At 32.0% G+C, this 15,938-nt stretch overlaps 1 protein-coding gene across 5 annotated transcripts in view; it reads left to right on the top strand.

Moving 5' to 3' along the window:
* The window catches only part of LOC111641969 (1-acyl-sn-glycerol-3-phosphate acyltransferase epsilon-like), a 56,234-nt gene extending 49,246 nt beyond the window's left edge, over positions 1-6,988 (top strand). For 3 of the 5 annotated variants that reach the window (XM_023388230.1, XM_023388229.1, XM_023388231.1), the window contains 2 exons: positions 4,139-4,225; positions 6,874-6,988. In XM_023388230.1, the coding sequence (XP_023243998.1) occupies positions 4,139-4,225; positions 6,874-6,918 (132 nt within the window). In that variant the 3' untranslated portion in view covers positions 6,919-6,988. The remainder of the gene's footprint in view (positions 1-4,138; positions 4,226-6,873) is intronic. The other 2 variants (XM_023388227.1, XM_023388228.1) reach the window with 1 other exon arrangement.
* The last annotated feature ends 8,950 nt before the right edge of the window (positions 6,989-15,938 follow it).

Below are 15,938 nucleotides of genomic sequence, written 5' to 3'. Positions count from 1 at the left end.
GAACAAAGCAAAGTGAAAAGAAAAATTTAAAAAAAAAAAATAAATAAATAAAATAAGAACACAATGACAATAAAAGACCCGAACAAAATATGCAGCAGCATGCTGCAGCATATAACAGATTACTTATCTACAGGAATATTTTCGCAAATGAAGGTTGCAGTAAATACAATAATTCTGACAAAGTGTTTAACAGAATTTATCCCGTGCAGAAAATTTGTAAGACAAAGATTTGAGAATCCCATGAGTCCATATATAATATACATACAAGTAAAAAAGAAAAAACAAAGTCCACACAGCTAGTAATTGTAAGTATCCATTCCAACACTTTAAACCCAAAAACAGAGAAAGATGATGAAGCTTACATATTTCTTACAGTCAGCAAACACAAATGTATATAGAGAAGTGATGATCTGCTTGTATTAGTTGTTGTGCTAAGGAGCACTATGAATTAAACAATTTGTGTCCTGTAAAGGATTCCATAATTATTAAGGTAAGTAGTCAGCTGTCTTAATATATAAGGCTTTTGCTTTAATGTAGAGTGGACACTCCTTATCCAGTGTGTTATGTTCCTGTTTATCTAGGCCAGTCCTCAAACAATTAGCACATTTAGGCTTTTCACTTTTCTTTGTACATGTCTTAAACAAATGATCATCACCACAATGGCTACAAACTTTCTTCGGTGATGAGCAACTTGCCGCCAAATGTCCAAAAGCAAGACACTGTCGTACAGGGAAAAAATCATAAACCTAGCACGTTTTCCACTGAACATAAAAATATCCTTGTTTTTTAGTCATTGCCCTAACCTCCGGTGACATCTCTAATACCCACGATAAAAACTCGTCATTTCTCTCTTTGATTGAAAATCGAATGTTTAAAACCTTTTTAAACTCCTCCATCGTGTACTTCTGTGAAAAAATATTCTGTTCAAGCAGGTATTCTAGTAGGTCCTCTTTGGTAACTGAGTTCGGGACTGAAGTCACTTTCATAAGAGGAAGACGCCGTCTTGCGTTTCGTTGCCTTTAATCCTTCTATTTTGTCTAATTGTTCCTGAAAGTATTCAGCCTCCTCTCTGATAGGAAAATCAACAGCAATTCCACCATTGTTTATCTTACGAATACGCTTGACAGGCACCTTATGCAGTCTTTGATCAAAAGAATTAGCGAGCAGTGTCTTAGTCTCTTCCGATGTGCTCTCTTTATTATCATTGTAAACTAGAACAGTGTATGTTGGTAACGAGGACTCCTTTTCAGACTGTGTATTCTTCAAAGAATTAAGATCGCGTTGTAAAATATCTCTATATGACAGAGCAGTAGTCCCTTGAGAACCTTCCACCCCTAAAAGTGGAGGTTTTTCTAAGTCACAAATAGTCTGTTTCACTTCCTGAATAGCCTCTAAATTTTTGTCACTCTGAGCAACAAGCAGCTGTTTGACATCCTCTTTCGTTGCCAACAAATCAAATTTCTGAAGCAGGAAATCTGATATGGAATTTTTCCTAATTACCTCTTCGGCGCTCTTCACTAAGGTAATAAATTTATCTGTAATAAATCTAATATGTTCCTCGGTACCCAATCGCCCTTTTGGGTTATTACGGAAATATCTCTTTAAATCCTCAATGGCTTCCTCAGATTCCTCCAGAAATTCTTCAATAGCCATCACTGAGTATAATAACTTCTAAAATTAATAATTTCCAAAAAAAATAATAATATGAAGAAAGAACATACGACTTCCGGTAAAAATTCTGGAATCTTCTATGGACCGTTACTATGGCGACAGTCGTTGTAGAAGAATGTTGAAAATTTTAAAAGTATTCAGTTTTCAAAAACTAATAACTTTGCGAAAAATTGTCGTACGTTGAAAAACTTAACAGATTTTTAATCCATACGGAAAATTCTATCCAGAAATATATAACACTTAGAGCTTAAAGTAAAAATTTCAGCAAAAACTCAATTCGAATACAGAGCAAAATTTTCCTGCATCCATTGACTAAGCCATTTAGCGCCCTCTACCTGGTGGCGTCTGTAGGCATTTGTGCCCTCATCTTCATGAGAGAACTATTGTCATCAAAACAGGAAATATTACTTTTTGAGAATGAGTATAATAGGGGCTGTCCACAGGCTGAGCCCTGTGGACCACTTCTATGGTGCGTTCTTTTCAATGGTTTTTTGACCCAGGACTTCAGGCAGGACAAAATCATTGCTTATGCGGATGATGCACTCGTGCTTTTGACGGGTAACTCTAGAGCAGAACTTGAAAGGAAAGGAAAGCAGGCTACATCAAAAATAAGTGAATGGGGAGGGAAAAATGACAAATTGTCTGGAACAAGCCAGGTGCTCAAAACTTGTACAAGAGAGTACCAACAATTTGGATGGGGTTGGGAAGTATAGAAATATAGAAAAACATTAAATATTTAGGGATTATGCTTGACTTTAAGCTGCTTTGGACCACACATATTGAGAACATTTGTAAGAAAATAGTTATCTTTCTCTAAGATTGCTAAAAGCAACTGGGGGGTTCTCTCATGTTATGGACTCAATTTATAACATGATATTTATTCTAATAATTACCTACTCCTGCCCGGTTTGGGAAGAAGCCACTCACAAAATACATAATAAAAAGAAACTAATATCAGCCCAAAGGAAAGCACTACTAATTCTCACTGAAGGTTACAGAATGACTCCTACTAACAGGCTCCAGATAATTGCTAGAAAAGCCCCCATGAATCTCAAAATCAGATACCACACATTAAAATGGGAACTGAAACACGATAATGTCATTACCATCGGGGATGAGAGACTTAAAAAAGACAATTTCAAATGGAAGATCCCTTATGCATTTATCCAGAACCCAAGTAAAAGAAAATATTTTTACTCTGAATCATTGACAGACAATCATATAGACATATACACACTATACCTAAAATTGGCAATAACATTGGTGCAAGTTATGTAATATATCATAAATATACGGAAATTGAGAGTAAACTTCTCAAATTAGTCGATACATGCAGTGTTACACAAGCAGAATTGCTGGCGATTGCCACTGCAGTGGAAGACTATTGCTAAATACACACATCATAATGTTAACATCTATTTTGACAGCTATTTACATAATTCAAAACACTGATACTCACCCGATTACAAATAATGTTAATACTATGCTACAAAATTCAAATGGTGCCTTCTCCCTTAATTGGCTGAGAGGACACCAGGGAAATATTGGCAACAAAAAAACCAACAAAGCCATCAACCAAGAAAACACCATAATATACAGCAAATTACCACCTGTGACAGGATTCAATGCTATAAAAAACTATATTTTAAAAGAATGGCAAATGTTTTGGGACAACTTTCATAATGAAACAACTTACTCATACTTACCAAACATTAAAAGTAGCTACAAGATGAATTGGCTTGAAATTTATCACAATACGACCCAATTTATGATGATCCATGTCTGCTTTCAAAGTTACTTATACAGGTTCAAAATTACTGATAGTGATCTATTTGTGACAAAACCAATGGAAGCCATCACTACCTGTTTGACTGCCCTATAGTCAAAAAAGAAAGGAAGGGCTTTTAGGCTAATTTTAAGCTACAAACATATAAATTGGCCATGTAATAAAAGTCTTCTACAAAACAAAGAAATCTACAGGTCCTTCAAAACTCTTATAGACTTATATTTCAAATGGACTATAGTGCAAAAATTATACTGAACATTGTTGGTTTTCTGGGAAGCTACCCAGCCCTTTGTGTTAAATCCCATGCATTGTGAGTAGTGAAAAGATCCACTCTCGCTCATACCATTCATTTACTATTAAGCACATTTAATATCTCTTTTGTACAATGATGACTATATGTAGTCTGCCACCCAGTTGTGCTAAGCTGTACTGGATATATACCAATAAATGTCACTTGTACCTGATTAATAAAAAAACAAGTGGAGGAGATGTGCAATCATCCTTTTTGTGCATACCTACCTCCTTCCACTCAATTGGCTGTTTACCTGCATGATCGGAGGTTGAAACAAAAACCACTTATGTATTAAATACTTTATAAATTTTTAATTTAATATCAGTTTGCAAATTTGAAATATTTAAATTATTAAATTACATTTATTTAAAGTTAGTTTTATATTTCAGCATGGATGCATTTTTGTAAAGAGAGGAAAATTTGATGGATCTAAAATGAATTCTGCTTTAAATTATTTACGAGATGATAAAATACCTGTAAGTTGTAATGATTTTCATATAAACAGTTGTGTATATATTATTTTCAGTATAATTATATTTAAAAAGAAAATGAAGAATCAGGAAACAAAACTATTTGCTTTTGAATGTCAAAAGTTATTTCAAAATGTGTTGACCTCACTTTAGATTATATTCAGCTTAAGTCAAAAGTAAAACAACAAAATAGAATGTTTGGAGAATAGGACATTTATAAAAGTACCAAATAGAATATTTTTAAATATATATACTGTATTTAGCTGAATTTTGAATACAAGAATTTTAAAATATCATATTTATTCAAATGTAAGATGTACTTTTTTAGGTTTTAGTACTTATGGAAATAATCTGTGATTTGTTGTAATACATCATAATTTGTAACCTCTAGTGCTATGTTTCTGCCACTAATTCCTGCATCATTTTAACGATTTTATTACACCAATATTTGTGACATTAAATATTTAAAAGGTCAACATAGCTGAATCTTGTTAGCCTATTAAAGTAACATTGTAAGTATTTGGATGAAAATCCCAGAAAAGCTTGTATAGCACTTCTTTCAAGAAATATTTCATTTCCAATTTCCAATGCTTTAAATGGCACTAGATGACTATATGATTCTGTATGGTAAGATGTAAACATCAAATTCAGTGTTGATACATAGGAGCTTAACATGGAAAGTGAAGATTTTTTTGACTTTGATATGATGGAAGACAGTGATTTGTAACTTACTTTGCTGTACAATAAATATTGAACAAATTTATGTCAATGGAATCAGTTATGTTGAAATAAATTTTGTCTAAAATTGTCTTATTAAAAAATATTTATGGGTGAGCATGTATAAATTAATATGTACTGTACCTTATATTTGCATAAACATGATAAAATAAAATTTAACATTGACATATGTTAATAAATTAATAAAAGATGTACTGAATAATGTAGTAGTGATGATGATAACATGGATGTGATAAAAACAGCAGTTAAATTAAATAAAAATAATAATTGAAGGTAAAGTATTCTATTTACTGATTTTTAAAAATGTCCTATTCTGTAAATATTTTATTTTGTTATTTTGTAGTTAATTTACACTGAGGATAATCTAAAGTGAGGTCAGAAATAGTTTGAAATAAATAACATTTGAGATTCATACATAATCAGTTTTAGTTTTCATTCTTTGTTACAATGTTTGTTTTGAACAAATTTTATATTTGTTCAAAACAAATAAATACTTTAAATATTGGATTTTATAAAATTTAATTAGTGAAATTGTCGTTTAATTTTGATTTTCTGAATATAATATTAAATTCTTTTTCCAAATAATTTTAAAATTTTTAAATATTTTAAAACATAACAATTATTTTAAGTACTTTAGTAAATCAATAAATTAAGAAGTAAAAAATAATTAACGTAAACAGTAATAAAGAAAATTATGTTTTTATGTATTTATGATAGATAAATAATTATTTTAATAAGATAAGTAAGAAATAATATGATAAAATTGTAAATGTATTTTTTATTATTGACTTTCTGTAACATTCTTTAAAACATGAGTTTTGAGATATTTTCTTATTTCTCCCATTTAGTAATGGCAATTTTACAAGTCAACAATTTTATTATTGTTTTATTTTGTTTACTTATTTTTTTCCTGAGAAAAATTACATAATTTACTTTGACATTTTTGAGGTTATATGAGGTTATAAATTGATATGAAAAAATTAGTTTCATTCTAGTTCAATTTTTAATCATTTTTTAATAAACTTCATATAATTACTGTTCTTTAAATTTATTTATTTATGGAATCTTGCTGTTGATTATTATTGAAAGTCAATGATAAAAAAAATATATATTAATAATTTCTAAATATATATATATGACTCAGATTAGGTTAATTCTAAATATTTAATCATTTTGATTTTCTAAATTATTTGATGCAAAAGAATTATAGTTTTTATTTCAAATAATTTTGGGAAAAAATAGCTATAAAACCTACATACAAATTCACATACAAATTATTATAAATAAATCTTACAGAATAATTCAGTTGTTAAAAGTTGAGATAGAATTCATTATTTTTATCAAAATAATTAGTATGGAATAAATTACCATATTTTACTATAAAATATTTCAATGTTAAATATTTTACTGGAATCTGAAATTTATTAGCAAGGAATATTGAATTCCATGTTGCTAATCTTTGAATGAGATTTAGATCATAGCATTTTTATCAGAAACATTTACTGCACTTAAGATTCACAACTATGCCAATTATACATAACTGACTGATTTCAATGAAGAAATAGATCTCATGAGTTGAAAAAAATGATTTAATGAGTTGCAATAGAAAATGCCAAGAAATTTTTATTTTTTAAAAGGTTGTTTAAATTTATGAGTAAATTATTTATAATTTATTCATAAATTATAACTAATTCATAAATATCATAATTATATTTAAAAAGAGAACCTTCTGTTTACAATCATTTCATTTTGTCCTACAAAAAGTTCAATTATCTTCAAGCCAGAATATGTTTTAAAGTGTAGCTTACTATTTTCAATTATATTTTTTGTTAAATAAAAAGTACAATTTTGAAATAATTATTTTTTAAAGAATAAAAAATGATATATCTAATTTTGTTATACTTTTATTTTTCAAGTCATTATGTAATTCAGAAAATTATTTGGAAAAAAGAGAGTACTGAACAGCTCCAGTCTCTCCTACATTATAAATAGCTGGAGATTAATGCACAAACATTGTGAGTAGTTCATTCAAACTTGATTATGACACACAAATGCCTTGTGAATTTAAATTCTGTTTAAATTTATAAGGTATAAATCAAAAGNCCCGCAAGTATTACCCCCGTGTTCAGAAATGAATCAAAAGTGATTAACACAGTGCAGTGGAAAATCTGAATATTTTAAATATAATTATTAAAATTGCGATATCTCGTTTCAAATTGGCGCTAAAATCAATCTGTTTTTTGTTTTCTGTCACAAATATATCACAGTTTACGACTGTTAAATTAGAATCCTGGGCACAGTCAAATGGTTTTACTTCCTCAACAAGAAAAATGGTTTGCATACACTTATGTAGAATCAAAGGACTATATCTTGATCTGGCTCAGAGATATACAAATAAATAAAAGAACAAATGGAAACCAAATCTTGGGTATGATCTTGGACAATCCTCTTGCATTTAAACTATATTACCTACCTAAAGGCCTGGTATACATGTGCAATGAATATACTGAAAATCCTATACAATACCTCTTTGGAAACGAAATGGAAAACTATGCAGAAAATCGACCAGGCACTTATACTGGCAAAACTAGACTATGGAAGTGCAATATAAGGATCTGCAAGTCCATCAAGACTACACCTGCTTGACCAAATTCACTATACAGGAATATGCCTGTTCATAGGACTGTTCCAAACCACACCAATACTGAGCTTATATGCAGAATCAATGGAACCACCTCTGTCTCTGCAAAGATTGCATCTCTCATTACAATTATATCTGAAACTCCGAAACCGTAAGGTATCCCTATTACATCAGCTAATAATCTCATCAATTCCAGAAGCTTTTCTTCATCAGCAATCTTCATACAAACCTCCAATTTCTATACATTTGCATACCGACCTTAAAGCAATAAATCTTTCACTTGTACATTCATGTCCCCTGACTCTCAATACTCCCTATGACTCTATCTAGTATTTGATATTCATTTTGATTTACAGAGCTACTCAAAAGCAACAACTCCAAATTCTGTATGACAACAACTGTTCAAAGAACACCATTCTCAATATAGTCATACAATGCCCATATGTACAAATGATTTAAAATCATCAACAGTAGGAGCAGCTTTTGTCTGCATTGAGGCTGCCTGCAGAAACAACAGTATACTGCAGAGCTGTTTGTGATCTTTGTGGCTCTTCAACATATACAAAGATACAACCATAGACAGACTATAATATACTGTAAGGTCTCATTTTATGCGGTGGATACGTTCTACAGAAAAGCGCATAAAAAAAAATTTGCATAAAAAAGACTTTACTTGCCTTGAAAAAGTAGGGATACGTTCTGTAATTTTCTAAAATTGCATAAAACCAAAACAACGAGTTAAAATTAACTTAAAATCGCATAAAAAAATAGTTTGCAGAAATTAAAAGAAATAGGCTGCTTAATAAATTACTTTGAATGTCTGAAAGAAATTCATATAAAAGCTTAAAATAAACTTGTATTCAAACTNAAAATAAAAACAACAATAATAATTGAGTTCAAAAATTTTGTTTATTAAGTATTATTTGTTTAAGTACAAAATATCACATTTTCTTTGGTATCAAGATAAAAAAAAATAAACAAAAAGCATTATTAAATTAATGTCGCGGGCCACAACAAATTGTCTTGTGGGCAATTCATGGCTCGCAGGTTGTATCTTTGACATGCCTGCTCTACATCCTAAAATCTGTAAAAAAATTTTCTGGTGATGGTTATACTTTAATAAATTTTTGATTAATTGTAAAAAGAAAATCTGAACAATGAATTTTAATCAAAATTTTTGATTTTGATTAAAATCCATCATTCAAGTTCTTTAAAATTGTAATTTATCCAGTGGATCGAAATCCATGGAGATACTAATTATATATATACATATATATATTTATTAAGGACTCAATCAAGACCAATTACAGTTGCACAAAATTGACAAAAAAAAATTTTATTTTGACAGTATGATAACCATGAGATAATTCCTACCGCTCAAGTTTGCACGATATACGAATTATCAACTTAAAACTAACAAAATTTACAATACTATATATACATATACGTACACACTTTTCTCATACACAATAAATGCATACGTTAACCTTCAATGAATCACAATAGTAGGTTAAGTGAATGCGACATGGCCTTGAGTTCATTCATGTTTTTAAGACACCAAACCTCAAAACTAATAGTTCTGTTCAAACCCTGGATGCAATTCACATTACAAGATGTACGTCCCTCGTTGCTATTCTTCAATTTCGCTACGATGAAAACAGATTATACTCTTTGACTGGAAACGGTCTCCCTTTCTTAACTCCTGTTCTCCCAACCTAACTCAGATGTTCTTGTTGACCTCTAATCTTGGTACTATCCTTGAAGAATCCAAAAACAATATGGCCTCAATTATGAAAGTTCACTAATTTATACTCCCTGCTCTTCAGAAGTCTGCTTCACTCACATGTCCCACCTAGACCAGTCAGAAGGCTTTTCTCATGGTACCTAAGAGGTGACATCATAACAAAAAAAAAATACATGCGACATCGTACAATACAAGAAAACCCGATACATACAAAAAGGAAACTGAGACAACAAAAAAATAATAACAACATATAGTCGTGTAGCGCTACAAAATTAATTAATAATGCCAATATCCAATTTGCTTTCATGATAGACTTTAAAATGAAATGCTGAGGTAATGTGGAAGAAGCTTAATTATGGAACTGTGATTACACTTAGCTTTGATTGCTGGAGCAGTTATACAGTATATTTGTATAATTATCAGGGTAATCCATAAATTTGTTCACATTTATAGTTAAAATAAATAAAAAATTATAATAAAATTCATTTTAATTTTCTTAATTATAGGTTTGCTGTATTTTTGTGTTTTTACTAAATAATCCTATGTTTATAGACATAGTATTTTGTTCAGCAAGTAAAATATCCAAATCATAAAACATTGCATATGCATTTGTATTTGAAATTGAATCTCCACCTATGGTTGTTTCTTTATAAGTATGTGCAAATTATATAGCACCGAAGAGAAGTTGAGGGTTCACTTTGATCCGAAATGCATATGTAGAAAAAAGAATTGAATAAATTACATGTTTTAACCTTTGGATATTTTATACCTTTGGATATTGCTGAACAAAATACTATACCTATAAATATAGGATTATTTAGTTAAAACATGTAGTTTATTTTAATTCAAAATGTACTTATCATCACTGGGCTTCAATTTTTTCAAATTGCAGCCCAGTGATGATAAGTACATTAAGGAAAGACAGACATGCTGACTGACAACGTCTTTCCTTAATGTCTGTCTTTCCTTAATCTCAAGAATGGACTTAGATAGATGAAAGATGAGACCAGATATGGAAACTTTAGGGGCAGGAGGCCCCGATTAACTATATACAAACTTTCAATGCAAACTGGAAGTCATATTATTTCAGTTCAAAAATTTTCCCCTGGAAGGTGTTAGATTCCTTTAACAATAGACCAACAAAGCTCTGTTGTTAAAGGAAAAGTATGATATACAGGGGCAAGCCACTATTAATTCGAGGTGGATATAATATAATAGTAGTATAGTAATAGTAGTATAATATATTTTAAGTTAAATAAATTGTGATTAAAAATTGCAGCCCGGCATTGTGATGATGTCACAGTAAATAATTGCTTGTTTTTTATTACATTTTGCCATCTTGAAAAACTCTTCCAAGTGCTGTTTTATGTCATTATCAGAAATGAAGTGCTGTTCATTTAAAGAATTTTGAAGAGATCAAGAAAAGTGGTAATTAAAAGAGGCAAGATCAGATGAATATGACATCCCAGCCAAGCTCCAACAATGTGCTGGATATCCGTATCTGTTACTTTTTAGCGGATCTTTAACGGATTTTTTATCTTAATGAATTTCATTACTTATATGAAATTTTAAAGATAGGTAGCAATAAAATACTAATTACTTCAATTCAAATCACTTTTTATTTCTTAAAATCACATATTTGGCACATTCACATTGCAAAAATTTTATCATGCAAAATTAATTTACTATCATAAAATATTTTCATATTACTCTACTAAACTTTTTTGTTGACATTGTTTTTATTTTAATTTAACTCAACGCTCTCCAAAAATACAAACGTAATCTATGCTATTCCGTGTCATACTAAACTATAAACAAAAACACGCACAGTGCAAGTCAAAACATGCCGCGTTACTAACGCAAAGCGTCAACTATCGGTCCAAGGTCACACGCCCCTGTGCCGACTGAGTACGAAAGTTGAGATCCGTATCCATATCCATGGATCTAGACACTAATGATCTATATCTGTATCCGTATCCGCGGATATACATTTTTAACAATCTGGCACATCACTAGTTTGCATTGACACATGTGGCCAGGTGTTATCATGTGGAAGACCCTTGTAATTCATCAATTTTGGATGCTTTTCCTGAATCACTCTGTTTAATTTGTCCAGCTGATCACAGTATATGTCGGAATTGATCATTTTATTTTTCAGAAGCAGTTCGTAAAACAAAACACCCCTTCAATCCTACCAAATCGAGAGCATAACTTTGCTTTGATGAAGTCCAGCTTTTGAAATGGTGTGCAGCAGTTTGCTGTGCTTTCCCCATGATCTTTTGCAATTGATGTTAATGTAAACAATCTACTTTTTATCCCTTGTTTCCATTTGCTTCAGAAATGGATCACTTTCTTCACATTTTTGAGAGATCACAGATGGAAATGTGAGTGATGCAATTGGCTTCACTAAGTTTGCGTGGAACTCAAACTTGGATACATCGTCAAGTTTGATGATGTATCCAAGTTTGACACAGATGATTTTTCACACACAATTTTAATATTTGAAGAATATCTGCAATCTCCTTCATCGTATGGCATGGATTACTGTTGACTACTACTTTTATTTGATCGCAGTCAATTTCAACCAGCTGACTTGATTGTTGTGCATCTTGAATGGAAAAATCTCCAGAACTAAATCTTGCAAACCACTGGCATACACATTCTATCACAGCATCCTTACTGTACACCTCACATATTTTTTTTTTTTGAAGTTTGCAAAAAAAGTTTGCCTTTTTCAAAACAAAAACCATAATGTGCCAATAATGCACATTCTGTTCACTCATCTTTCGAATACTGACAAACACACAAAACAATACTAATCATCAAGCCTTATTTTTGACAAGTGTTGGTGAAATGTTACTTGTCAAACAAACACATTTTTTCAAGGTTTAAACTTCTAATAATTGCTTTTCAGAATGTCTAATCTATCTATCTATTGGCAAAAACCACATAGACTTATTGGTCAACTCAATACAACTGTTTGGGCAAACACGATGTCCAAACTGTGGGGAACAACCATATGAAAGTAACTGTCCATACACATCTGTGTGTAAACTGTGGGGGAAATCATACAGCATCCTCCAGAAGGTGCCCAAAATGGAGAGCAGATAAAGAAATTCAGCATATATGAATGATAAAATTAACTGCTTATATAGAAGCAAAGCAGAGATATATGCAACTATATCCTACTAAACTCACATACACCAATAAACTCATGCAGAAAATTTCACAGGAAGTTCAAACAGAAATCAGCATATCTATGGAATACACCAAAAACGTGTGGAATGTGGCAACAAAAAGCATATCCACTATACAGATAATAAAACTGACTAGCTGTAAAAAGAAAACTGAAAACACTGAACACAAAAGTCTGTTCTGCCATCCCACCCAACATCAACTTCTGTGAAAACAAAAAATAAAACTCATAACCAGAAGAGCAAACAGACAAAAACCACACAACAGCATAAAACACATCTCAAAGAGACAAAAACAGCAAATAAACCTACCTTGCAAAGAATGGTATCCCCACAACCCATTTTTCTGAATATTCAGACTGTAATACTCCAATGGAATGTCAAAGGATATGATATAAAACTGATGAATTGAAGGACTTAATACAGACTTATGGCCCAGTCTGCATATGTCTACAAGAAACAGAGTCTAAACCAACTGACAACCTTAAATTTAAACACTACAGTGTCTTCTGCAAGGATCACCATGCCACACAACATGCTTATGGCAGGGTGTTAATTCTAGTCTCACATCAAGTGCCAGTAAGAGAAATTCTTCTGTCCACATTGCTCCATGCTGTGGCAGTCCAAATTTATCATTAGGAACTAGTAAAAGTTGGTAATATTTATCTCCTGCCAGGGAACACAGTAAAACAAACTGACTTAGAATCACTAATAAATCAGGGATGCACAACCTTTTCTGAAGAAGGGCCAAATTAGGATTAAGTTTACTGACTGGGGGCCGGACCTCCAAGTGATTAATGCGATGGCTGAGATTGGATGCTGGCGGCAATCTTCTTGATGTCTAGCATAATGGCAGATGTTGAAACAACCAGCAGATTTTCCAAATTCTCGTTGGTTAACCTGTTCCGTGTTTTGCACTTGTTTAAATTCATAAGCGAAAATGCTTGTTCGCATACATACCATGTTTCCCCAAAAATAAGACCTAGCAGAGGTTTTGCTGAATTGCTAAATATAAGGCCTCCCCCCNATAAAACAGTTGGGTGCTAATGACTTTGTGAAAGGGAAAAAGTTCTACACTTAGAAACTTCAAAAGAAGGGATTTGGCCTGTACCGTCCGCGGGCCGCATAAACATTGATAGGGGGCCGTATGTGGCCCGCGGGCCGCAGGTTGTGCACCCCTGGTTAAATAAAAGGAGCATAAATTATGGAGGTCAGGAGGAGAAGTCAGAGAATTCATATATGCATGGTGGTTCAGAGTCTTGTCCTCGTAGAACTCTGAATAAAAAAAGGAGATGTTAAAGGGAAATGTTATAGAGTACGAGTTATTTATATGATAATATTAGATATTAGGATAAAGTTATAAAACTCTCTTCTATTCTCTCTCTCCTCTAAGTAAATTCCTCAGCTAGAAGATAACTAATAATGATTAAGAGCATAGGATGAGAACGAGTAAGACCGTGGAGTTCATCGAGGAATACGACTACTCCGTTGGGGTCGAGGCATTACCCAAGGCTGGTCGGGCACTGGGCCTCAGCATCTAAGAGCGTAAGGAGGAGTTGTTTCCAGTTGCTCTTCCTCTGCATCCGGTCGTGTGATCGGTTGTGGAGTGGTCTCTGTTCATGTTTCCTCTTCCGTTGTTTCTTCCACTCCTTCCGATTCCTCCTCTATTTCTGGTAGGTCTTCCGAAATGGCCCAACAATCGGTTAGGATAAATTCATCCCATGGATCTGCGATAGTTGGATTATCCGATATTAAGGATTGGGGTTTCGTAACAGCTGTAGTTACAGGCTTTGCCCTTTCAAATTCTAATCGTGCGCTACAGTGTTTTAAACAATTAGCATGAACTTGGAGTTGTTTCTTGGTGTGAATATTTTCGATAATAAAAGTGACAGGACTTAATTCTGTTACTATTCAGAATGGATCTGACCCATCTGGGTGCTAGTTTTTTCTTTAGACCTTGAGAAATAACGACTTCGTTTAGGAAAACACGGTCTCCCACGACAGTTATTAAACAAAAGTATAGCTGTACTGTGATCTTATGACACCGTGGAATGAAGGTAGAACTACAATGTGATATTATGATGTAATGATATAAATATATTGAAAGTCTGGATTCGGATCCTCACATCACCTCGGCCTTTCTAAAATCATGCTTGTTCTCAATGGGCAAGATCGATTTTGAATTAAATGGCTATAATTGATTTCCTCTCTCTCTCAGGGTTACAATAAATTTATACAATTAATTTANTGAAACAAAGTTTCTAGGAGTTGTTTTTTCACCATTACTTTCCTTTAAGAGCCAAATTAAAAATATGATGGCTAAGTCTAATGGATTAATCCAAGGTATTGCGAAGTTGTTTTCTAGGACTAGTTTGGGTACGATCCAAACACAGTTTAAGTTATTTCAGTCCTTGGTTTTCAACTCGGTAAGTTATTCTTCTCCTATATGGTGTCTCTCCAATGTTCAAAAGTTGGGCACTATTCAAAATAAATTTATACGTAGATTGTTTTCATCAGATTATAAAACTCCAGGTAGTATACTAAGATTGGAGATAAGTAGATTTAGTCTCATGACACTATTTATTAAAATATGCATAAAGTTATTAATTAAGGTAAGAGATGGTGGTGTAACTACATTTAACCTCTTAAATCAACTATATAAAAATTGCATTAATAAATTTTCAGAAAGGAATTGAATATCAAACTTGTCTAAAATAATTAATGGTTATGGCAGTTTGATTGAACCATTTATATTTTCTCCGGAACTTGGGGAAGAGATGTATCAGCAACTGATCCGGAATGTACTAGAAATTTCACTAACACGAGATATAGGGGACACTCGCTTATGAATATCATTGAATTGTTATAGTTCAATACTATTGTACCCAAGTAATAATACTTATATATTTTCGAGCTTACCATTTTGCATGAAGAGACTTTATACAGCTTCGGCTTAATGCTAGTACATTAGTGATACACAACAAAGTATATATATATACGAGAACAATTTATGCCCAAGATGTCTTATGCCTTTATCTAAATTTCATCTGATTTGTGAATGTAAGAAGAGTCTAGAGTTGAGACAGTGATATGATCTTGTAGACTTTAGCGGATGTGAATCATTGGAAGCAATGTATGTGATGTTCCATCATGCAACCCAAAAAAATATTTACAATTTATATAATTATGTTAAGAAGTTTTTTGATGTTTGATTGATTTGTAATGATACTGATGATAAAGACAAGGAGCAGAACTCCCTTTGTAACAGGCAGTTGCCTTCTACTAATAAATAAATTTTGAATTAATAATAATAATAATATGACTAATGAATAGAGACTAGGTGATGATTATTAATGATTAGTATGATTACTAAGTTGATTTTATAATTTTAAGATTTTACTG

This window comes from Centruroides sculpturatus, unplaced genomic scaffold (genome assembly GCF_000671375.1).
Source record: "Centruroides sculpturatus isolate CEXI.00-Female unplaced genomic scaffold, Cexi_2.0 scaffold113, whole genome shotgun sequence".
Lineage (NCBI taxonomy): Eukaryota > Metazoa > Arthropoda > Arachnida > Scorpiones > Buthidae > Centruroides > Centruroides sculpturatus.
Note: the sequence above shows the minus strand (reverse complement) of the source record. Positions and strands in the feature narration are given on the sequence as shown.